Raw genomic sequence first — 25,832 nt, 5'->3', positions numbered from 1 at the left:
GTTTATTCTTTTCACAAGCATCTGTTTAAAGCAGTGGTTCTCATCCAAGGGGCTGGTGCCAACTAGGGGACCACAGTACACTTCCAACAAGGTAGCCACAGGATGACTTAGATTATTTCAAAATAATTCATTGAAAACTTTTTACTTAAAGTACTTTCCCTCTCAATAACGATAGTTTTTATTCAGGAATGAACTATTTGTAAAACTTATGGAATCACAAAGTGTTAATCAGGTCGTGGAGGCTCACATTCACCCTCGAGAATACCTCAATGTATCCAAATGGTAATGATCTCTTTTCAAATTATTAATTATTTTTCCATTTTAGGATAGTTCACCCAAATGTAAAATGCAAACCTGTAGGACTTTCTGTTGTGGAACCCATACAACGAAAGTCAGTGGGGTCTAAAACAATACTGGACACCAATAGCTTTCATTGCATGGACAAACAGACATTTTTCAGAATATCTTTTGTGTTCCATAGAAGAAACAAAGGTTTGGGACTGACATTAGGGTGAGTAAATAATGACAGTATTTAAATTTTTGGAAGACCTATCCCGTTAAATTACTGTGCAAACATAACCAAGACCTCTCACGACTTTTAAACGCAGATGTTATTATATTTTGATAAAAGAGATGACTTGCACACATTTAGCATGACATAAATAGCATCATAAATAGTGTTAATTTGACAATGATTTGAAACAAAAAGCTCATCAAATATTAGTCTTTGCATCTATTCTACAGTGTTTCCCAGCCAAATTTGCATGTACATCTATGCCTCGTTCGCGTGTGAATTATAAATGTATTACCCTCTACTAGCAGAACACCATGTCTAGCTCCCAGGGCAGCCTGGAGCACGGGCCGGGAGAGCAGCACCCTCTCTGGTGTGGTGCTGTAGGAATATCCCCTCCACGTGTGGAGCAAACCCCTCTCCCCAGAACCGTCCTCCTCACCAGAACTACAAACACAGTCATGCACACACTCTTAGAGAAGTCATGAGACAAGAAACAAACACTAAGAAGTATACAAACACTGCTTTGTTTAACCCTGCTGGCAGTCTGTCTTTGAACGCACTCACCTTATCTGCTTCTCCATCTCTAAACGTTCCCCATGTCACGGCTGTTGCGTTTGTCACCGTAGATGATTGTCCTGTGAGAGAACGGGTGACAAATGATTTCAGATGCTGAATGACAACAAAAGGTTTGACAACAACTTGTTTGTTTAAAACGGTCACCCCACAACCCATTGAACATAGGTTGTAATTCATGAATGCTTTGAAATACAGACCTTTTAGAGATTATTACAGGGAAAGTGAAAGCAGCTACAAAAATGAAAGTGTAAAAAAGTTATAGGTTAAAGTTTATGTTTAAGCATATGTTCTGAATTAAACATTTTTATTCTATTCAAAATATATATTTTACAAAATAATTCTGACTCTAATTCTAGTTATGTTCCAAATTTAAATTTGATGTCACGAAAAAGGAGCTCGCTAAAATATTTTAAAGTACCATTTTCATAATAATGCAATGTCCAATTTCAAAACGGTTTTCACGGGATTAATTTTGAGTGTGTGAGTGAATTTTTAACCTTTCGAATGATAATTTGTGATTATTACTAAAATAAGTAATGATATTAAAACTAATTTTCCTGAGATGTTTTCAATGCTTCATTGAACTACAGTCACGAGAGTGACCTAATTCTGAAGAATATAATATAATAAATCTAGATTAGACTTAGATTAGATTGTGTAAAGCAAAGACTCTTGGCTCTAGACTAACTGTGTAAACACATGTGTACACACACCGATCAGGGACAAAGGTGACAGAGTTGTGATGAAATCATCAGCTGAATTGACAAAAACACAACAACAGATCTGGGGTACTGTCTAATAAATATACATTTTCTTATAATGAATATTAACAACTCCTATTCTGAGTTCTTCATTAAAGCACAAGCTGTCAAGCAGGTTAAGATGGTCATGAAAAAATGACATGAAATAGAGCAATAAGAAAACTCATTAAGATTCGCTTATCAGATACAATATTCTAATTGATAACAATGATCCATATGATAATGTCTAATATGAAACTAGATATGTCTAATGACACCAAAGCTCAACAAATTTAAAGAAACAGCGTCGACAGGTGGGGATCATGTTAAATAACTGATGAGTGGAAGATCGTTACACCACTGTAAAGTCATAAATACAATGCAGTCCCTTGAAGACAGAAACATTCATAATCTCCATATTCGCTCCTTTAATATCAATCTGATATACATTATGCTTCGTTCATTCTTACCTCAATATGTCCGAAGCGAATGATTCTTGGTTTAAAATATCTTGTCAGCTTTTTAAAACGCTTGATCAGAGATGCAACGTTAGTATAACCGGTAAAGAAAGTAACGTTAGCAGACAGATAGCAGAGCGAAGCTCATGATGATGATATTAATCGGGTGTGTTGCGGTGTGTTGTTGTGGTTGTTGTGAGCGCTTCAATGCACGGAGAAGCAGGAGGGACAAACCAGATGGAGTATTTACGCTTTCGCTTTTTCTACTCGGGCAGGTAGAGGATGAGAGGTGAGTTGGTTGCTTCACTTGAAATGCTCAGCCTCAGCTGGTAAGCTAAAGATATTATTTGATAAATCTATGGAAACGTTAGATTATTAATAATATATGGATTAATATTGCTCTTGCAGTTGTCTTCTTGCACTTGCGCTATATATTTTTTTACGTAGACTATTTTTCTTAAAGGGATAGTTCAACCAAACGTGAAATGTATGTCATTAATTTCCCACCCTCATGTTGTTCCAAACCCTTGAGACTTTAATTTATCTTCGAAACACAAATTAACATCTTTTTGATGAAATCTGAGAGTTTTCTGTCCCTCCTTTGAGTCTGGGCGACAATATTTTACATTTTGCAACTATGTCAACAAATAAAGCAGCTGAGATTTGCTATAGGTATAGTATTTTTGTATATTTGTTTTGCTATTGTATATTTATTTAGCTTATTTGCTCGGTTTATTTTTCTGGAGATGAGAGGAATTTTAAACAAACATTTGTTTTTCTCTGATCCTCCAGACTCTCTTTTTCTCACACACTCATTCGGCACACACTTACATACACCCTCTGGGTTTTTTTTTAGATGCACCAGCCTTTCAAAACAAACCAGCAATCCCTTGCCTCTCTTTAATTTTCAGCCAATTGGATGGTGGTTTGCAGAAGAATTCTGATTGGCCTGTGACCACACAAGCGGCAGTGGCAACTGCAGGAGGCAGGAGAGCAACAGAGAGATAGAGAGAGGGGGGGTACAAGAAGACAGGAGGAGAGGAGCTCTCAGAGTAAACGTAGGAGGACAGAGAAGGGAACTTGTGTCAGCGTGGGTGCTGTCTGCCACAAGCTGCCTAAAGCAAGAGGATGACATGCTGGATAAAGGGACAGTGATGAGGTCCAGTACCACACTCAAAATGTATGGGTCACAGTGAGAGCCTCCCGTCGTATCAGCAGTTCCATCAAGGTCCAGCAGAAGAAGCAGACAGCATGCAGAACCTCCGGCATGCAGCTTCTGAGGCTTTCCAGCGTCTCGGTAAGTGCATTTCACCTCTATCTAAGAATATACAAACAGTATCGAAGTCTGTCCTTGATAGTGTTGATGATGTCTCATCACATGTTGGAAAGAGGAATAGTGCAATAAACCTAATTCATCCCCAGCATCTCAGCTACACATTGAAACTGTAAATAACTTGATTCATGATCTGCTTGTAGTTACATTTGCATTCTCGTTTGTGCCAAAAATAGTAAAGGGTCCAATTCCAATTATGGTCACAACTTTATTTTTTTCAGGGTCATTATTGATGCATCCTTGACCTACCAATTTAATATGTAGAAGGAAAAATATTGATTATTGATTAATACCTTGATTATAAAGGATAGATATACATTAAAGCACCAGTGGATTCCGGAATTGGACCCTTCAATAGCATAATTAGTTCATTTCAGAATGCATTCTTTGTATTTGTGCCGTATTTCTTGTATCAGTTGTATCCAATTGAATACACACTGTTGGTTAAGCCGCCTTTCCACAGTAAATTTAAGATACTAGCCCCTTTTACTCATAAATAGATTACAGCTCCTGAAATCTATTTACATATCCAAAAGAAACTATACCCTCCTTAATAAAACAGTTTAAACCAGTCTAAGGTGGTCTGAGCTGGTTTAGTTGGTATCCCAGTTTGGCCAGTTGACTAATGTCCTGTAGAACCCAGAGTTATTATCGTTAATTCAAACTAAAACTATGAAAAACATTTTTAGTACTTAAAATAAAGCTGCAAATAAAATAAAATCGAATAATTAGATGAAAATCTTTAACTAAATTAAAAAACAAATGTTGCCTAGGCGACTAACTGAAATAAATTTTAAGAACGAAACAGAAGTTGCGAAGTCTTTTCTTCCTTATTGTGGCGTATATCCGAGTGAAAAGGCTTCTCGAACAAGAAAAAATGTAGTGGGAACTTTTGTCCATCGGGAGTTGATTGGATCATTGTTGTTTGCTATTGGTCGATCTCGTGTGAGTGACAGGTTGTCCCGCCCTTGCGCCATTAAAGTGTCAAGTTATTTCGATTAAGGATTAAGAGAACAAATGAATAAAATAAAATAAAAATCATTTATAATAAAATTAAATACTGCAATATTTTATACAAAAAAAACAAAGAATTGTCCATTTTGATTTCATTGTGACTAAAACTGATGTAAAAATAAATTCAACCTAAATAGTAATGTTAAAAAAGTATAAAAATGTCAAAAGAATGTAACAAAAAACAAAAAAATAAAATAAATATAGGAAATAAAAAAATAAACTTTTAATGGAAAAAAACCTGAAATATGAAAATTAAAGGTTCTCTAAGCGATCCTGGGTGACGTCACTTCTTGTTGACGTTCGAACTATTGTCAAACAAAACGGAGGCTAGCTAGACCCTCCCTCCTCCTCATCCGCACACTAACCCCCCAAACCACACCCCCAAACCCTTCTTGTCGGTCATTGGCTGGAATAGTTTATTATGTTTCAGGGAGCGGGTCGCTGCAGTTTGCTTTTGTTGCTGTTTGTGGAGCCTGGGCTGTCTACAGAGATCGCATTTCTTTACAGTGTGTTCAGGGGACAGGCAGCCAGCGGTTAGTGAGGAGATGTTTGCTGTATGTGACAAAAAATTTTTTGCCCTAAAAAACGCGTGACATCGCTTAGAGCACCTTTAAAATGCTAATTCAAAATATTAATAAAAACTATAATAGTATATAAATCAAATCAAATAATGATCTATGATGTTTTTTCAGAACTTTCAACCATAACAGAGGAAGCCAATAGATTGTTGTGGCTATGGCTAAGCACGTGTCATGTCGATGTGCACTGGAAGACAAATAGCCCAAGCGTGCTTGTAGCAGAACAGAGAGGGTTCTGCTTGACCTGTGGATACAAGACAGAATGACCTACACAGTCGAGAGATATTATCCGTGCTTAACTGTATGGCAGAAGTGTGATTTTGCTGTGATGGAGGAGGGAAGGGAAGGTTCCTGTAGGTGAGAGAAAAACAGCCTGTAACAGCATCTGTGTCTGTCTCTTGAGAGGCAGGAGGGCTGAGAGTTAAGAAAACTGTGTGTTATATGTGAAAAAAGCAGCTCAAATGAAAGGTATTGACTTTAAATAAATCGCACTAGTGGTAAATCTGTCGCTGGTTATTTCTGGACATGAATTTAAGCACACTTCCTCACCATGTAATAAAGTAGCCTATTACTCTCCTGTGAACAGCCAGCATATCTGCATTTTTCTCAGAACTGCCAGTTTGTCTGCATTTCTTGGGCTGACCAATCTAAAAATCACTTTCTTTGTGATTATTTTCCAGAATTTTGTTCTTTTTTTCGAAGTTGGTTTATCTGGGTTAAGGACCTCATTAAATGTCTTGATGAGTTGTGTTAACATATTTCCTATTGAAGAAAAACTCACAGGTTTCATAATCATCAGTATCACCAGATAACAAATTAATAACTTGTATTCATTAGAAATTAATAATTAATAATGAATTTTACAATTACTTTAAGTATTTCCAACCTTACCTGGATATATACAGTACACATGTTAAGCAGTAGCATATATAGCAAATATCAACAGCTTGATTGTTAAAAAATGTAAACTATATTATCGCCTAGTGAAATGAAAATGTGGATAGATAATACATCCTACTTTGATATATACACTCACCTAAAGGATTATTAAGAACACCTGTTCAATTTCTCATTAATGCAATTATCTAATCAACCAATCACATGGCAGTTGCTTCAATGCATTTAGGGGTGTGGTCCTGGTCAAGACAATCTCCTGAACTCCAAACTGAATGTCAGAATGGGAAAGAAAGGTGATTTAAGCAATTTTGAGCGTGGCATGGTTGTTGGTGCCAGACGGGCCGGTCTGAGTATTTCACAATCTGCTCAGTTACTGGGATTTTCACGCACAACCATTTCTAGGGTTTACAAAGAATGGTGTGAAAAGGGAAAAACATCCAGTATGCGGCAGTCCTGTGGGCGAAAATGCCTTGTTGATGCTAGAGGTCAGAGGAGAATGGGCCGACTGATTCAAGCTGATAGAAGAGCAACTTTGACTGAAATAACCACTCGTTACAACCGACGTATGCAGCAAAGCATTTGTGAAGCCACAACACGCACAACCTTGAGGCGGATGGGCTACAACAGCAGAAGACCCCACCGGGTACCACTCATCTCCACTACAAATAGGAAAAAGAGGCTACAATTTGCAAGAGCTCACCAAAATTGGACAGTTGAAGACTGGAAAAATGTTGCCTAGTCTGATGAGTCTCGATTTCTGTTGAAACATTCAGATGGTAGAGTCAGAATTTGGCGTAAACAGAATGAGAACATGGATCCATCATGCCTTGTTACCACTGTGCAGGCTGGTGGTGGTGGTGTAATGGTGTGGGGGATGTTTTCTTGGCACACTTTAGGCCCCTTAGTGCCAATTGGGCATCGTTTAAATGCCACGGCCTACCTGAGCATTGTTTCTGACCATGTCCATCCCTTTATGTACCCATCCTCTGATGGCTACTTCCAGCAGGATAATGCACCTTGTCACAAAGCTCGAATCATTTCAGACTGGTTTCTTGAACATGACAATGAGTTCACTGTACTAAAATGGCCCCCACAGTCACCAGATCTCAACCCAATAGAGCATCTTTGGGATGTGGTGGAATGGGAGCTTCGTGCCCTGGATGTGCATCCCACAAATCTCCATCAACTGCAAGATGCTGTCCTATCAATATGGGCCAACATTTCTAAAGAATGCTTTCAGCACCTTGTTGAATCAATGCCACGTAGAATTAAGGCAGTTCTGAAGGCAAAAGGGGGTCAAACACAGTATTAGTATGGTGTTCCTAATAATCCTTTAGGTGAGTGTATTTCATCCAACTTTATCTGCATATATACATTACACTCACGTAAAGCGATGTATTCTATAATAGTATATAGCAAATCTCAACTACCTGATTTTTTTTTTGTCACAAAATGTAACTATATTATCACCCAGCTCTTTACATAAAGTTGGATAAATAAGTATGTGTAACTTTATCCATATACATACTTGCGTAGCACGATAAATACACAGCACATCTCAACGGCTTCATTGCTTGTATTGTCGCAAAATCTAAACTATATTATAACCCAGCTCTAATCTGTTTAATGCAACTATAAAGCATGAAGAAATTAAATTATTATTAGGGCCCAAGCCCAAAGGGCGAAGGCCCTATTGTTTTCCTTAGGATTATTAGGGCCCAAGCCTTGAAAAGGCGAAGGCCCTATTGTTTTCCTTAGGATTATTAGGGCCCAAGCCTTGAAAAGGCGAAGGCCCTATTGTTTTCCTTAGGATTATTAGGGCCCAAGCCCAAAGGGCGAAGGCCCTATTGTTTTCCTTAGGATTATTTATTATTATTATTAGGGCCCAAGCCTTGAAAAGGCGAAGGCCCTATTGTTTTCCTTAGGATTATTAGGGCCCAAGCCCAAAGGGCGAAGGCCCTATTGTTTTCCTTAGGATTATTTATTATTATTATTATTATTATTATTATTATTATTATTATTATTATTTTTCTGCTACCTTTTGGACACTTTTGGAGGCCTTAACATGCTCAAAAACTCCTGAAACTTTGCACACATGTCAGAACCCGCGGCCATCAGGGCCGGGCTGAAGATGGTACCCGGGCGTGGCAGGGGGGCTCGACAGCGCCCCCTGGAACAGGGTCCGAAAACATGGTCCATAAATCAAACACGCTTGCATGTAATAATATGAAACTCGGTACACATGTAGATCTCCTCGTTTCATATATACTTCACACTCTTACTTTTTACCCCAGCCCAACAGGAAGTCGGCTATTTAGGGTTGTTGGTAAAACACACGCAATGGAATGTGAAATACTCCTCCTAGAGAATTCAAACAAACGGCACGAAACTCGGTCAGCATGAAGTCAAGACATTGAGGATGAAAGTTTGCGAGGGGATTTTTGATATCTCGAACGGTTTGGCCGTGGCGAGGAAACGAATTTATGGCGAGAAACAACAAACAAGAAGTGCGTTATAACTTCTGCATACATTAACTGATCTTGATGAAACTTCAGCAGTGTGATCGCTGTAAGAGGCCGATCACATGGATGTGACTATTGTGAGTCAAAGTTATAGCGCCACCAACTGGCAGCAGGAAGTGTGTCACTTTCTAAATGCTTTTGACAAAAGTGGGGGGGTTAGTTTTATCTACAGTAACAAAACTCGATATGTATATTGTACTCTTCGAGCCGGACAACTTTCTAATTTACCGTAATTAGCTACGACCAACAGGAAGTCAGATATTTTGGTTTGAATGTGGATTTCAGATTCTGAGTTTTTAGCTACTCCTCCTAAGTAGTTTATTTTATTCATGCCAAACTTTTTCAACATGATGAAAATACATTGAAGATGCTAAATTGTGAACAGATATTGAATATCTCAAACGGTTTTGCTATGGTTGAGGGATTCAAGTAATGTCAAAAAAAGAATCAGGGCATGTCTCATATCTTTCTAAAATGTAATTATACACCATTTATTTTTATATAAAATTATACAAATATTAGAACTAAACCCATTTTATTCCTTTTTTTCAATTTAAGAATTATTTTTAAGTTTAAAAACAGCCAGAATGGTTGTTTAGTCAAAAATAATAATAATCCAAATCATATATAGTGCTATACTGCCCTCTTGTGTTCAAAATCAGGTAGGCCTATTGAATTTATAAATATTTATATATTAGGGATGTTACTATGGGAATATTTTCCCACCGGTTAATCAACGTGTGATTGTGTAAACCAATTGTGTAAACCTCCCGCTGGGGGGTTTAAAAACACTAACTTGAAAGCGAAAGTATAATATGGACGTCCGCACAGACATTGAAATGGTGGCGCTCGAATGAATTCCTATGGAAGTAGAAATTAACTAAACGTTCGCTCTGTTCTGCTCGCTCGTCGCCATGGACGCGCACCATTATGAATGCCAGTGCAGCCGCATACTTTTTAGTGTCACTAAAATTAGTGCAATTTCGGGGGCCGATTGCTTGAATTGTGAGTTCAATAGTCTATTATTTTTCACGGAAAACACAACAATAAAAGAGTACAATGACAGATTCGCTTAAATAGGCGTTTTTACATAAAATAGCCTATTCCATCATCATCTTTTCAGTCAGCTCTTCACTCTCGTGATTAATGAAATTTGACTCCTGTTGCTGATATTTGCTGCAACTTTCGTTCAGCTCACAATTTAGTAAGCAAACACGTTTCAAATGTGTTTTTATTTTATTTTTGTGTATGTGTGTGTATATGTATGTATATATATAAATATAGCTTATGTTTCAAATATGAGTTAATTAACAATCGTTGGAAAGAATGATACTTTTAAACATAACACTAAACCGTCATTAGGTGTCGCCAGGCGACCGTCTTAATGAGCGAGTCATTGATTCATTCGTTTGAACGACTGAGTCATTCATGAATGAGATAGATGTTTATGGATTGATTGGTCATTGAATCTTTGAGTCAACCGATTCGTTCAAAATGCTGAATCATTCAGTAATGAGAACGCGTTGCTGTGAGATGCGCGATGGTTCTGCTGTGATCTTTGTTTAACTATTTTCGCTGCTGAAACAGAAAAAAAGTCAATATTGCATGTAAAATGTAAGTGATTTGACTTGTGTGTGTGTGTGTGTGATTGTGTGTGTGATTGTGTCTGTTACAGTGATAAGAGTTTAACCCTTGTTAAACTTTAGGCCTTGTCTTTTTGGATATATATCTTTTTATATTAAAAAATAGTCATACAACCCATATATTTTAAATGTATTGTTTGCTTTAAATTACATTAAGATTGTATGTTTGGTAATTGAACCTGAATGAATTTTAAATGAATGTGCTATATTTCAGATCATATATTTGTTTTCCTTAAAATTTGAACTAACACTAACTTTATTCTCATCTGAATGATAGATTATTTATTTCTGTATAAAATAAAAACACATTTGATTTTTCTTTTTTAATCAATGTAGAATGTGTAACTGAAAAAATAAACAGATTAGGGCTCTGTTTGATGACAAGAAATGAAAACCAATGCGATATGATGAATGTCCAAAAGATGGCTCCCACAGACTGTTTTTAAATAGGATTGTTTGATATTTTTTGCTTTTAAACTGTGTGTGTGTGTGTGTGTGTAAGAGATTTTGGTTGGGTGACAGTTGTAGTTTACAGTTTGACAAGAGTTTATAGCTTGACAAAAGCACAATGTTGTGTTTTATTGCAAGTGTACACAAATATAAGTAAACACTTTGCAGTTTGAATAATGTCCTGTATGAACAAAAGGACGGAGTATGTTTTTATGTCTACATTGTTCAATTACGCCACACACACACACACACACACACACAAACACACACACACACACACACACACACACACACACACACACACACACACAACACTATTTTTCTAATCAGATCAGGCAAGTAATATTCTGTCTTGTCTCTTAAAAAAACAATATATATATATTTATGTATATATATATATATATATATATATATGTGTGTGTTTGTGTGTGTGTGTTTGTGTGTGTATATATATAAATATAGCTGCGAGCAGCGATGAAAGGGCCAAAGCCGGCGGCACCGCCACCCCGGTTATAGCGCCACCAACTGGCAGCAGGAAGTCTGTCACTTTCAAAAAGCTTTGAAATCACCTGATTGCTTCAAACTTCACTACTATGATGTAAACACACGGCAGATGTAGACCTGGATGTAGACCTGACCTTTCAGAAGGTTGCTCTCGCATACTTTGTGGTTGATATGTGCCCTCAATGCACACTTTTGCAGAGCCCACACTGATACAAGCTCTACAGCACACTTCTTTTCGACAGTCAAAGCAGGGTTACGTTTTTGCACGTCGTGCACAATAACCCTAAAGGCACCAGGGTGGCGGTGCCACCGGCTTTATATATATATATATATATATATATATATAAATATAGCTGCGAGCAGCGATGAAGGGCCAAAGCCGGTGGTACCGCCACCCCGGTGCCTTTAGGTAACTAAAGGCACCGGGGTTGCGGTGCCACCGGCTTGGGCCCGTAATCGCTGCTCGCAGCTATATTTAGGGCCCAAGCCTTGAAAAGGCGAAGGCCCTATTGTTTTCCTTAGGATTATTTTTAGGGCCCAAGCCCAAAGGGCGAAGGCCCTATTGTTTTCCTTAGGATTATTAGGGCCCAAGCCTTGAAAAGGCGAAGGCCCTATTGTTTTCCTTAGGATTATTAGGGCCCAAGCCTTGAAAAGGCGAAGGCCCTATTGTTTTCCTTAGGATTATTTTTTTTTTTTTTTTTTTTTTTTCTCCTCTTTTATTTTTCTTACGACTATTCGGGCACTTTTGGGGCTCTTAACGTGCACGAAAACTCTTGAAACTTTGCACGCGGGTCAGAACCCGCGGCCATCAGGGCCGGGGTGAAGATGGTACCCGGGCGTGGCAGGGGGGCTCGACAGCGCCCCCTGGAACGGGGTCCGAAAACTTGGTCCATAAATCAAACACGCTTGTATGTAAGAATATGAAACTCGGTACACATATAGATCTCATCGGTTCATATATACTTCATGCTCTTACTTTTTACCCCAGCCCAACAGGAAGTCGGCTATTTAGGGTTGTTTGTAAAACGCATGCAATGGAATTTAAAGTACTTCTCCTAGAGAATTCAAAGAAATGCCTCGAAACTCGGTCAGCATGAAGTCAAGACATTGAGGATGAAAAATTGCGAGGGGATTTTTGATATCTCGAACGGTTTGGCCGTGGCGGGGAAACGAAATTATGGCGAGAAACGTGAAACAGGAAGTGTGTTATAACTTCTGCATACATTAACTGATCTTGATGAAACTTCACCAGTGTGTTCGCTGTAAGAGGCCGATCACATGGATGTGACTATTGTGAGTCAAAGTTATAGCGCCACCAACTGGCAGCAGGAAGTGTGTCACTTTCAAAATGCTTCGAAATCACCCTCTTATTTTAACCCAATTTGCTTCAAACTTCATCTGTATAATGTAAACATACGCCAGATGTAGACCTGTGAATGGATTCTTGATATCTTTGATACTGTTGCCGTGGCAACACATCAAACTTTAAAATTATTTTTTGATGCTTTTGAGACTCTTAGCATGCTTGAAATTGCATGAAACTCGACAGACATGTCACATATATTAGCCAGTAGACATGTGCAAAGTTTCAGGAACGGGCGTGGTGCAGGGACTCAGTAGCGCCACCTTTTGACAAAAGTGAGAGGGTTAGTTTCATAGTTTTACCTGCAATCTTAAAACTCGGTAGGCATATTGTTCAGATCAAGCCGGACAACTTTCTAATTTACAGTTTTTGGTTCCGAACAACAGGAAGTCAGATATTTTGGTTTGAATGGGATGTTTTGGAGTAATCTCTGTCCCTCTCTCCCTCTCTCTGCATACCTCTGTGTCTGTGGGGGGAGGGGGATGTGTCTGTTTGAGTGACAAAGCTTTTAATTATTGTTGATCAAGGTTTCGGGGGCTTTTGGGGCCCTTAACATCCTCTAAAACTCTTGAAACTTTGCACACGGGTCAGAACCCGTGGCCATCAGGGCCGGACTGAAGCTGGTACCCGGGCGTGGCAGGGCGGACCGACAGCGCCCCCTGGACTGGGATTCGAACACTTGTCCATAAATCAAAGACACTTGCATGTAATAATATGAAACTGTGTACACTTATAGATCTCATTGGGTTAAACAACTTTCGTGCTCTAAGTTTTACGACATCCCAACAGGAAGCCGGCTATCATGGTTTGTTTGGAAACGCATACCCCTGAAATTCTATTTAATTCTCCTTGGGAATTGATCGGATTTCAAGCAAACTCGGTCAGCATGACGTCAAGACATTGATGATGCTAAATTCCGGAGGGATTTTTGATATCTCGAACGGTTTGGCCGTGGCGAGGAAATTAATTTTATGACTAAAAAAGGACACATAAAGTGTGTTATAACTTTGCTCGTTTTACCTACAGTTACAAAACTTGCCACGCATATTGTTCTCATCAAGCCAATCGACTTTCTAATTTAAAGTCATTAGCTCAGAGCAACAGAAAGTCAGATATTGTAGTTTGAATGGATTTCTTGTCCCCCTGCCATTCTGTTTGTGTGTGTGTCTGTGTGGGGAGGGGAGCAGAGGGGAGGGGAGGGAGGGAGGGTTGGTGTCTGTGTTTATGTGTGTGTGTGTGTGTGTGTGGCTGGCTGTATGATTTTTCCTGCATTAAAGGATAAAGAAATCTCTAAGTCCTTGTCTTTTCGCATAACAATTTTTGTATTTTTTTTTAAATGACAAAATATGCATCACTCCTCTTAAGTGGTTTATTTTATTCCCACCAAACTTTTTCAACATGATGAAAATACATTAAAGAAGCATAATTGTGAATATCTATTGAATATCTCTAATTGTTTTGCTATGGCGAGGGATTAAAGTCATGTAAAAAAAAAAAAAAAACACTAAAAGCTTCATATCTTCTAAAAATGTAATTATACACCATTTATTTCTAGATAAAATTATACAAATATCAGAACTAAACCCATTTTATTCTTGTTTTCAATTTAAGAATAATGTACAAGTTTAAAAACAGCCAGGATGCACTATTCAGTTAAAAAATAAATATATCAAATAATACATAGGGCTATACTGCCCTCTTGTGTTCAAAATCAGGTAGGCCTGTTGTATTTAAATATAGGTAGCTGCTATGTGACTCCGAGAATTTTTTCTCACCGGTTATTTGACGTGTAACACCGGGGGCTTTTATATCGCTAAGTTAAAAGTGAAAGTAAAGTAAGGACATTTATAGTGGTGGCGCTCGCAGTGCGCTCGAATGAATTTCTATGGAAGTAGAAATGAAAAAACGTTCGCTCTGTTTTGCTCGCTCGTCGCCATGGACGCGCACCGTAATGAATGCCACTGCAGCCGCATACTTTTTAGTGTCACTTTAAAATTAGTGCAATATCGGGGGCCGATTGCTTGAATTGTGAGTTCAATAGTCTATTATTTTTCACGGAAAACACAACAACAAAAGAGTACAATGACAGATTCGCTTAAATAGGCGCTTTTACATAAAATAGCCTATTCCGTCATCATCTTTTCAGTCAGCACTTCACTCTCGTGATTAATGAAATTTATTGCTGATATTTGCTGCAACTTTCGTTCCGCTCACAATTTAGTAAGCAAACACGCTTCAAATGTGTTTTTATTTTATTTTTGTGTATATATATGTGTGTGTATATATATATATATAGCTTATGTTTCAAATATGAGTTAATTAACAATCGTTTGAAAGAATGATACTTTTAAACATATCACTAAACCGTCATTAGGTGTCGCCAGGCGACCGTCTTAATGAGCGAGTCATTGATTCATTTGTTCGAACGATTCGTTCGAACGGCTGAGTCATTCATGAATGAGACAGATTATGGATTGGTCATTGAATCTTTCAGTCAACCGATTCGTTCAAAATGCTGAATCATTCAGTAATGAGAAAACACGTTGCTGTGAGATGCGCAATGGTTCTGCTGTGATCTTTGTTTAACTAGTTTCACTGCTGAAACAGAAAAAAGTCAATATTGCATATAAAATGTAAGTGATTTGACGTGTGTGTGAGAGAGATTGTGTCTGTTACAGTGACAAGAGTTTAACCCTTTAAGGCCTTGTCTTTTTGGATATATATCTCTTTTTTTATTACAAAATGTGCATACAACCCATATATTGTAAATGTATTGTTTGCTTTAAATTAAATTAAGATTGTATGTTTGGTAATTGAACCTAAATAAATTTAAAATTAGGAAGTCGGCTATATAGCAACAATAGTTACATCCATCTGATCGGCCTTCCTAAACCCATATATTATGGGTTTAGGAAGGCCGATCAGATGGATGTAACTATTGTGAGTCAAAGTTATAGCGCCACCAACTGGCAGCAAGAAGTGTGTCACTTTCTAAATGCTTTTGACAAAAGTGGGGGGGTTAGTTTTATCCACAGTAACAAAACTCGATATGTATATTGTACTCTTCGAGCCGGACAACTTTCTAATTTACCGTAATTAGCTCAGACCAAGAGGAAGTCAGATATTTTGGTTTGAATATGGTGAGCCTCTCTCTGTCTCTCTCTGAGCTAATATGGCAAGCCGTTTTAACATTTAATCATTTTAACCTACTAGTCTCTATTTTCATGCTACTAGTACTTATTTTTTAGATACTAGTATCTATTCCATTAAGTACTAGTACTTACTCATTAGTGACTAGTGCTTATTCTGTTTAGAATATTCAAAGTGCTTATTCAATTTTTATGCTTATTTATATTTTCAGAGCAGAATTTTTTTTTCAATTTAAGAATTATTTTTAAGTTTAAAAACAGCCAGAATGGTTGTTTAGTCAAAAATAATAATAATCCAAATCATATATAGTGCTATACTGCCCTCTTGTGTTCAAAATCAGGTAGGCCTATTGAATTTATATATATTTATATATTAGAGAGAGATTGTGTCTGTTACAGTGACAAGAGTTTAACCCTTTAAGGCCTTGTCTTTTTGGATATATATCTTTTTTTTATAAAAAAAAGTGCATACAACCAATATATTTTAAATGTATTGTTTGCTTTAAATTAAATTAAGATTGTATGTTTGGTAATTGAACCTAAATAAATTTAAAATTAATGTTCTATATTTCAGATCAATATATTTGTTTTCCTTCATTTTAATCAACACTAACTTTATTCTCATCTGAATTATAAATAACTTATTTCTGTATAAAATAAAAAATCCCGAATAATCCAGACCAACCAGAGCGCACTATTTCTACAACATCATCAGTGCTGAAGCGGAACTACCAGAGTCGTTCGGCAGATAGTGAGCAGATATTTTGTGTCACGTCGTGCACAATAACCCTAAAGGCACCAGGGTGGCGGTGCCACCGGCTTTTTATATATATATATATACATATATACATATATATATATATATATATATATATATATATATATATATATATATATATATATATATATATACATATACATATACATATATATATATATATATATATATATATATATATATATATATATATATAAATATAGCTGCGAGCAGCGATGAAGGGCCAAAGCCGGCGGCACCGCCACCCTGGTGCCTTTATTAGGGCCCAAGCCTTGAAAAGGCGAAGGCCCTATTGTTTTCCTTAGGATTATTATTATTATTATTATTATTATTAGGGCCCAAGCCTTGAAAAGGCGAAGGCCCTATTGTTTTCCTAAGGATTATTAGGGCCCAAGCCCAAAGGGCGAAGGCCCTATTGTTTTCCTTAGGATTATTTATTATTATTATTAGGGCCCAAGCCTTGAAAAGGCGAAGGCCCCTATTGTTTTCCTAAGGATTATTAGGGCCCAAGCCTTGAAAAGGCGAAGGCCCTATTGTTTTCCTAAGGATTATTAGGGCCCAAGCCTTGAAAAGGCGAAGGCCCTATTGTTTTCCTAAGGATTATTATTAGGGCCCAAGCCTTGAAAAGGCGAAGGCCCTATTGTTTTCCTAAGGATTATTAGGGCCCAAGCCTTGAAAAGGCGAAGGCCCTATTGTTTTCCTTAGGATTATTTTTTTTTTTTTTCTCCTCTTTTATTTTTCTTACGACTATTCGGGCACTTTTGGGGCTCTTAACGTGCACGAAAACTCTTGAAACTTTGCACACGGGTCAGAACCCGCGGCCATCAGGGTCGGGGTGAAGATGGTACCCGGGCGTGGCAGGGGGGCTCGACAGCGCCCCCTGGAATGGGCTCCGAAAACTTGGTCCATAAATCAAACACGCTTGTATGTAAGAATATGAAACTCGGTACACATATAGACCTCATCGGTTCATATATACTTCATGCTCTTACTTTTTACCCCAGCCCAACAGGAAGTCGGCTATTTAGGGTTGTTTGTAAAACGCATGCAATGGAATTTAAAGTACTTCTCCTAGAGAATTCAAAGAAATGCCACGAAACTCGGTCAGCATGAACTCAAGACATTGAGGATGAAAAATTGCGAGGGGATTTTTGATATCTCGAACGGTTTGGCCGTGGCGAGGAAACGAAATTATGGCGAGAAACGTGAAACAGGAAGTGTGTTATAACTTCTACATACATTAACTGATCTTGATGAAACTTCAGCAGTGTGTTCGCTGTAAGAGGCCGATCACATGGATGTGACTTTTGTGAGTCAAAGTTATAGCGCCACCAACTGGCAGCAGGAAGTGTGTCACTTTCAAAATGCTTTGAAAGCACCCTCTTATTTTTACCCGATTTGCTTCAAACTTCACTACTATAATGTAAACATACGCCAGATGTAGACCTGTGAATGGATTCTTGATATCTTTGATACTGTTACCGTGGCAACACATCAAACTTCAAAATTCTTTTTTGAGGCTTTTGAGACTCTTAGCATGCTTGAAATTGCATGAAACTCGACAGACATGTCACATATATTAGCCAGTAGACATGTGCAAAGTTTCAGGAACGGGCGTGGTGCAGGGACTCAGTAGCGCCACCTTTTGACAAAAGTGAGAGGGTTAGTTTCATAGTTTTACCTGCAATCTTAAAACTCGGTAGGCATATTGTTCAGATCAAGCCGGACAACTTTCTAATTTACAGATTTTGGTTCCGAACAACAGGAAGTCAGATATTTTGGTTTGAATGGGATGTTTTGGAGTAATCTCTGTCACTCTCTCCCTCTCTCTGCATACCTCTGTGTCTGTGGGGGGAGGGGGATGTGTCTGTTTGAGTGACAAAGCTTTTAATTATTGTTGATCAAGGTTTTGGGGGCTTTTGGGGCCCTTAACATCCTCTAAAACTCTTGAAACTTTGCACACGGGTCAGAACCCGTGGCCATCAGGGCCGGACTGAAGCTGGTACCCGGGCGTGGCAGGGCGGACCGACAGCGCCCCCTGGACTGGGATTCGAACACTTGTCCATAAATCAAAGACACTTGCATGTAATAATATGAAACTCGGTACACTTATAGATCTCATTGGGTTGAACAACTTTCGTGCTCTAAGTTTTACGACATCCCAACAGGAAGCCGGCTATCATGGTTTGTTTGGAAACGCATACCCCTGAAATTCTATTTAATTCTCCTTGGGAATTGATCGGATTTCAAGCAAACTCGGTCAGCATGACGTCAAGACATTGATGATGCTAAATTCCGGAGGGATTTTTGATATCTCGAACGGTTTGGCCGTGGCGAGGAAATTAATTTTATGACTAAAAAAGGACACATAAAGTGTGTTATAACTTTGCTCGTTTTACCTACAGTTACAAAACTTGCCACACATATTGTTCTCATCAAGCCAATCGACTTTCTAATTTAAAGTCATTAGCTCAGAGCAACAGAAAGTCAGATATTGTAGTTTGAATGGATTTCTTGTCCCCCTGCCATTCTGTTTGTGTGTGTGTGTGTGTGTGTCTGTGGGGGGAAGGGGGAAGGGGGAAGGGGCTCTTTGAGTGATAGTTTAGTTTAAACACCAACTCATACATAGGGCCATACTGCCCTCTTGTGTTCAAAATTATATACATATTTGGTATGTGACTGAGGATCGAGAGCTTTTAAATACGGACGTCCACATTGATAATGGTGGCGCTTGCAGAGCGCTCGAATGAATAAATTAACTAAACGTTCGCTCAGCTCTGCTCGCTCGTCGCCATGGACGCGCACCGTTATGAATGCCCAGTGTTTCCCCTAGGATTTTTTTTCAGGGGGGGGGTGGGGGATTGGGGGAACTGCTAGTGTTGCGGAGCAGGTGTATTACGAATACGTGGTGTAAATTTTTTAGCAATCAAAAAGCATGTCTAATTAATTGAAATAGTGTATTATGAATCATTAAACGTATACAACATTTAAAAAAATATATGAAAAAAAATGTCACACTAATTCTGTGTTGTGTTTTTTCTGGTAATAAAATGAAGACATAAAACACAAATTTTATCATTTATCATCAATTTTAATCATATGAAATTAAATAAACTTTTTGTCAAATAACGTGCTGCACAATGAGCTTTACTGTTAAAATTAAAACATGGATTATTCCTTAAATTCAGTTTTGATGTTAATTTATTTGGATTAGTGTTAGTATTATTACATTGGGACATATCTAAATTCTACTGTACACCGGTAATATATTTCTGTCAAGTTAAACCGAACTTTTATTTTGACGGGTTGCCGTGAAGACATTTTGAGTTTATGTCATAATGATAGTTTTTCTCAAATGAAGCGGTTAAATGATCACGAAGTGACTTTCGGAGTGGATCTAGAGCCTAAATACTAGTATCTATTAATAGGTACTAGTATCTAAAAGGTAATTTTCTCTCTCTCTCTCTCTCTCTCTCTCTCTCTCTCTCTCTCTCTCTCTCTCTCTCTCTCTCTCTCTCTCTCTCTCTCTGAGCCAATATGGCAAGCCGTTTTAACATTTAATCATTTTAACCTACTAGTCTCTATTTTCATGCTACTAGTACTTATTTTTTAGATACTAGTATCTATTCCATTAAGTACTAGTACTTATACATTAGCGACCAGTGCTTATTCTGTTTAGAATATTCAAAGTGCTTATTCAATTTTTAAGCTTATTTATATTTTCAGAGCAGAAAATCCGATTTTTCTGCTTATTCAATATTGCATCTAAAATGTAAGTGACTTGACGTGTGTGTGTGTGTGTGTGTGTGTGTGTGTGTGTGTGTGAGAGAGAGAGAGATTGTGTCTGTTACAGTGACAAGAGTTTAACCCTTTAAGGCCTTGTCTTTTTGGATATATATCTTTTTTTTTTTATAAAAAAAAAAGTGCATACACGCCATATATTTTAAATGTATTGTTTGCTTTAAATTAAATTAAGATTGTATGTTTGGTAATTGAACCTAAATAAATTTAAAACTAATGTGCTATATTTCAGATAAATATATTTGTTTTCCTTCATTTTAATCAACACTAACTTTATTCTCATCTGAATTATAAATAACTTATTTCTGTATAAAATAAAAAATCCCGAATAATCCAGACCAACCAGAGCGCACTATTTCTACAACATCATCAGTGTTGAAGCAGAACTACCAGAGCCGTTCGGCAGATAGCGAGCAGATATTTTGTGTCACGTCGTGCACAATAACCCTAAAGGCACCAGGGTGGCGGTGCCACCGGCTTTATATATATATATATATATATATATATATATAAATATAGCTGCGAGCAGCGATGAAGGGCCAAAGCCGGCGGCACCGCCACCCCGGTGCCTTTAGGTAACTAAAGGCACCGGGGTTGCGGTGCCACCGGCTTGGGCCCGTAATCGCTGCTCGCAGCTATATTTATTTATTATTATTATTATTATTATTTTACTACCTTTTGGGCACTTTTGGGGGCCTTAACGTGCTCGAAAACTCTTGAAACTTTGCACACATCTCAGAACCCGCGGCCATCAGGGCCGGGCTGAAGCTGGTACCCGGGCGTGGCAGGGGGGCTCGACAGCGCCCCCTGGAACGGGGTTTGAACACTTGGTCCATAAATCAAACACGCTTGCATGTAATAATATGAAACTCAGTACACATATAGATCTCATCGGTTCATATATACTTCATGCTCTTACTTTTTACCCCAGCCCAACAGGAAGTCGGCTATTAAGGGTTGTTTGGAAAACACATGCAATGGAATGTGAAATACTCCTCCTAGAGAATTCAAACACACGGCACGAAACTCGGTCAGCATGAAGTCAAGACACTGAGGATGAAAAATTGCCAGGGGATTTTTGATATCTCGAACGGTTCGGCCGTGGCGAGTAAACGAAATTATGGCGAGAAACGTGAAACAGAAAGTGTGTTATAACTACTGCATACATTAACTAATCTTGATGAAACTTCAGCAGTGTGTTCGTTGTAAGAGCCCGATCACATGGATGTGACTATTGTGAGTCAAAGTTATAGCGCCACCAACTGGCAGCAGGAAGTGTGTCACTTTCAAAATGCTTTTAAATCACCCTCTTATTTTTACCCGATTTGCTTCAAACTTCATGTGCATAATGTAGACACACGCCAGATGTAGACCTGTGAAAGGATTATTGATATCTTAGATACTGTTGCCATGGCAATGCATCAAACATTAATATTCCTTTTTTTAAGCTTTTTCATGCTTTTTTATGCTTTCGGGCACTTTTGGGGTTCTTAACGTGCTCGAAAACTCTTGAAACTTTGCACACGGGACAAAACCCGCGGCCATCAGGGCCAGGCTGAAGCTGGTACCCGGGCGTGGCAGGGGGGCTCGACAGCGCCCCCTTGAACGGGTCAGACAATTTGGTCCATATATCCAACACGCTTTACCCTATTTGCTTCAAACTTGATGTGTATAATGTAGACACAAGCCAGATGTAGACCTGTGAAAGGATTGTTGATATCTTAGATGCTGTTGCCGTGACAACGCATCAAACTTTAATATTCTTTTTGGATACTTTTGAGATTCTTAGCGCACTTTTGGGGCCCTTAACATGCTCAAAAACTCTTGAAACTTTGCACACGGGTCAGAAACCGCGGCCATCAGGGCCGGGCTGAAGCTGGTACCCGGGCGTGGCAGGGGGGCTCGACAGCGCCCCCTGGAACGGGGTCCGAAAACTTGGTCCATAAATCAAACAGGCTTTACCCGATTTGCTTCAAACTTGATGTGTATAATGTAGACACACGCCAGATGTAGACCTGTGAAAGGATTGTTGATATCTTAGATGCTGTTGCCGTGACAACGCATCAAACTTTAATATTCTTTTTGGATACTTTTGGGACTCTCAGCGCACTTTTGGGGCCCTTAACATGCTCAAAAACTCTTGAAACTTTGCACACGGGTCAGAACCCGCGGCCATCAGGGCCGGGCTGAAGCTGGTACCCGGGCGTGGCAGGGGGGCTCGACAGCGCCCCCTGGAACGGGGTCCGAAAACTTGGTCCATAAATCAAACACGCTTGAATGTAATAATATGAAACTCGGTACACATATAGATCTCATCGATTCATATATCCTTTGTACTTTTACTTTTTACCCCAGCCCAACAGGAAGTCGGCTATTATGGTTTGTTTGGAAGCGTATGCCCCTGGAATTCGATATACTCCTCCTAGAGAATTCAACCAATCGCCACAAAAACTCGGTCAGCATGAAGTCAAGACATTGAGGATGAAAAGTTGCCAGGGGATTTTTGATATCTCGAACGGTTTGGCCGTGGCGAGGAAACGAATTTATGGCGAATAAAGGAAACAGGAAGTGTGTTATAACTTCTGCATACATTAACTGATCTTGATGAAACAGTGTGTTCGCTGTAAGAGTCCGATCACATGGATGTGACTATTGTGAGTCAAAGTTATAGCGCCACCAACTGGCAGCAGGAAGTGTGTCACTTCCTAAAGGCTTTGAAATCACCCTCTTATTTTTACCCAATTTGCTTCAAACTTTATGTGTATAATGTAGACACACGGCAGATGTAGACCTGAGAAAGGATTATTGATATCTTAGATACTGTTGCCGTGGCAACGCATCAAACTTTATTATTCTTTGTTGATGCTTTTGAGACTCTTAACATACTTGAAATTGCATGAAACCCGACAGACACATCACATTTATTAGACAGTAGACATGTGCAGAGTTTCAGAAACGGGCGTGGTGAGGGGCTCAGTAGCGCCACCTTTTGTCAAAAGTGGGGGGATTGATTTTATCTACAGTAATAAAAATCGGTATGTGTATTGTTCTCCTCCAGCCAGACAACTTTCTAATTTACACTCAATAGCTCCAACCAACAGGAAGTCAGATATTTTGGTTTGAAAATTGTCATTTTATGTCTCTCTCTCTCTGAGCCTACGTCTATGTGTGTGTGTGTGTGTCTGTGAGTGTGGGGAGGGGGAGGGGGGCTAGATTAACCATTTGACTGCTGTGTGGTTTGGCCTGCATTAAAAAAGAAAAAAAAATGTCTTACGCCTTGTATTTTTTAAATAAGTTGTATTAATAAGTAAAGGCATATAACCAGTTGAATTGTAGTGCATTGAAAATAGTTTTATATAATTAGTTTATTAATTAAATTAACTTGGTCAGAAAATTTGGTCCATAAATCAAACACACTTGCATGTAATATTATGAAACTCTGTACACATATAGATCTCATCGGGCCAAACAACTTTAAGCCAGCCCAACAGGAAGTGGGCTATTTTGGTCTTAATGTGGATGTTTTGCAAAACCAGGCTCTACATTTTTACCCACTCCTCTTAAGTGGTTTATTTTATTCCCACCAAACTTTTTCAACATGATGAAAATACATTAAAGAAGCATAATTGTGAATATCTATTGAATATCTCTAATTGTTTTGCTATGGCGAGGGATTAAAGTCATGTAAAAAAAAATAAACACTAAAAGCCTCATATCTTCTAAAAATTTAATTATACACCATTTATTTCTAGATAAAATTATACAAATATCAGAACTAAACCCATTTTATTCTTGTTTTCAATTTAAGAATAATGTACAAGTTTAAAAACAGCCAGGATGCACTATTCAGTTAAAAAATAAATATATCAAATAATACATAGGGCTATACTGCCCTCTTGTGTTCAAAATCAGGTAGGCCTGTTGTATTTAAATATAGGTAGCTGCTATGTGACTCCGAGAATTTTTTCTCACCGGTTATTTGACGTGTAACACCCGGGGCTTTTATATCGCTAAGTTAAAAGTGAAAGTAAAGTAAGGACATTTATAGTGGTGGCGCTCACAGTGCGCTCGAATGAATTTCTATGGAAGTAGAAATGAAAAAACGTTCGCTCTGTTTTGCTCGCTCGTCGCCATGGACGCGCACCGTAATGAATGCCACTGCAGCCGCATACTTTTTAGTGTCACTTTAAAATTAGTGCAATATCGGGGGCCAATTGCTTGAATTGTGAGTTCAATAGTCTATTATTTTTCACGGAAAACACAACAACAAAAGAGTACAATGATAGATTCGCTTAAATAGGCGCTTTTACATAAAATAGCCTATTCCGTCATCATCTTTTCAGTCAGCTCTTCACTCTCGTGATTAATGAAATTTGACTCCTGTTGCTGATATTTGCTGCAACTTTCGTTCTGCTCACAATTTAGTAAGCAAACACGCTTCAAATGTGTTTTTATTTTATTTTTGTGTGTATATATGTGTGTGTATATATATATATATAGCTTATGTTTCAAATATGAGTTAATTAACAATCGTTTGAAAGAATGATACTTTTAAACATATCACTAAGCCGTCATTAGGTGTCGCCAGGCGACCGTCTTAATGAGCGAGTCATTGATTCATTTGTTCGAACGATTCGTTCGAACGGCTGAGTCATTCATGAATGAGACAGATTATGGATTGGTCATTGAATCTTTGAGTCAACCGATTCGTTCAAAATGCTGAATCATTCAGTAATGAGAAAACACGTTGCTGTGAGATGCTCGATGGTTCTGCTGTGATCTTTGTTTAACTAGTTTCACTGCTGAAACAGAAAAAAGTCAATATTGCATATAAAATGTAAGTGATTTGACTTGTGTGTGTGTCTGTGTGTGTGTGTGTGTGTGTGTGTGTGTGTGTGTGTGTGTGTGTGTGTGTGTGTGTGTGTGTATGATTGTGTCTGTTACTTTTTGGATATATATCTTTTTATATAAAAAAAAAATAGGCATACAACCCATATATTTTAAATGTATTGTTTGCTTTAAATTACATTAAGATTTGTATGTTTGGTAATTGAACCTGAATGAATTTTAAATGAATGTGCTATATTTCAGAGTTTTCCTTAAAATTTGACCTAACACTAACTTTATTCTCATCTGAATGATAGATTATTTATTTCTGTATAAAATAAAAAAGAGATTTTGGTTGGGTGACAGTTGTAGTTTACAGTTTGACAAAAGCACAATGTTGTGTTTTATTGCGATTGTTCACAAATATAAGTAAACACTTATGAGATAGATGTTTATGGATTGATTGGTCATTGAATCTTTGAGTCAACCGATTCGTTCAAAATGCTGAATCATTCAGTAATGAGAACGCGTTGCTGTGAGATGCGCGATGGTTCTGCTGTGATCTTTGTTGAACTATTTTCGCTGCTGAAACAGAAAAAAAGTCAATATTGCATCTAAAATGTAAGTGATTTGACTTGTGTGTGTGTGTGTGATTGTGTGTGTGATTGTGTTTGTTACAGTGATA

At 38.2% G+C, this 25,832-nt stretch overlaps 2 protein-coding genes across 7 annotated transcripts in view; one reads left to right on the top strand and one right to left on the bottom strand.

The window, feature by feature from the left end:
* The window catches only part of als2b (alsin Rho guanine nucleotide exchange factor ALS2 b), a 97,202-nt gene extending 94,780 nt beyond the window's left edge, over positions 1-2,422 (bottom strand). For all 6 annotated transcript variants that reach the window (XM_056267052.1, XM_056267053.1, XM_056267055.1 and 3 more), the window contains exons 1-3: positions 2,301-2,422; positions 1,079-1,149; positions 810-958 (exon numbers count right to left, since the gene is read on the bottom strand). In XM_056267052.1, coding sequence (XP_056123027.1) covers positions 810-958; positions 1,079-1,095 — 166 coding nt within the window. In that variant the 5' untranslated portion in view covers positions 1,096-1,149; positions 2,301-2,422. The remainder of the gene's footprint in view (positions 1-809; positions 959-1,078; positions 1,150-2,300) is intronic.
* A 927-nt stretch (positions 2,423-3,349) lies between these two features.
* cdk15 (cyclin-dependent kinase 15) overlaps positions 3,350-25,832 on the top strand; it is a 91,292-nt gene continuing 68,809 nt past the window's right edge. Inside the window, exon 1 of the mRNA XM_056266922.1 lies at positions 3,350-3,585. Coding sequence (XP_056122897.1) covers positions 3,471-3,585 — 115 coding nt within the window. The 5' untranslated portion in view covers positions 3,350-3,470. The remainder of the gene's footprint in view (positions 3,586-25,832) is intronic.

The sequence above is a fragment of the Rhinichthys klamathensis genome, unplaced genomic scaffold (assembly GCF_029890125.1).
Source record: "Rhinichthys klamathensis goyatoka isolate OS25496 unplaced genomic scaffold, OSU_Roscu_1.1 h1tg000254l_1, whole genome shotgun sequence".
In the NCBI taxonomy this organism is placed as follows: Eukaryota; Metazoa; Chordata; class Actinopteri; order Cypriniformes; family Leuciscidae; genus Rhinichthys; species Rhinichthys klamathensis.
The sequence above is the reverse complement of the archived record's forward strand: the minus strand, read 5'-3'. Positions and strand labels throughout refer to the sequence as shown.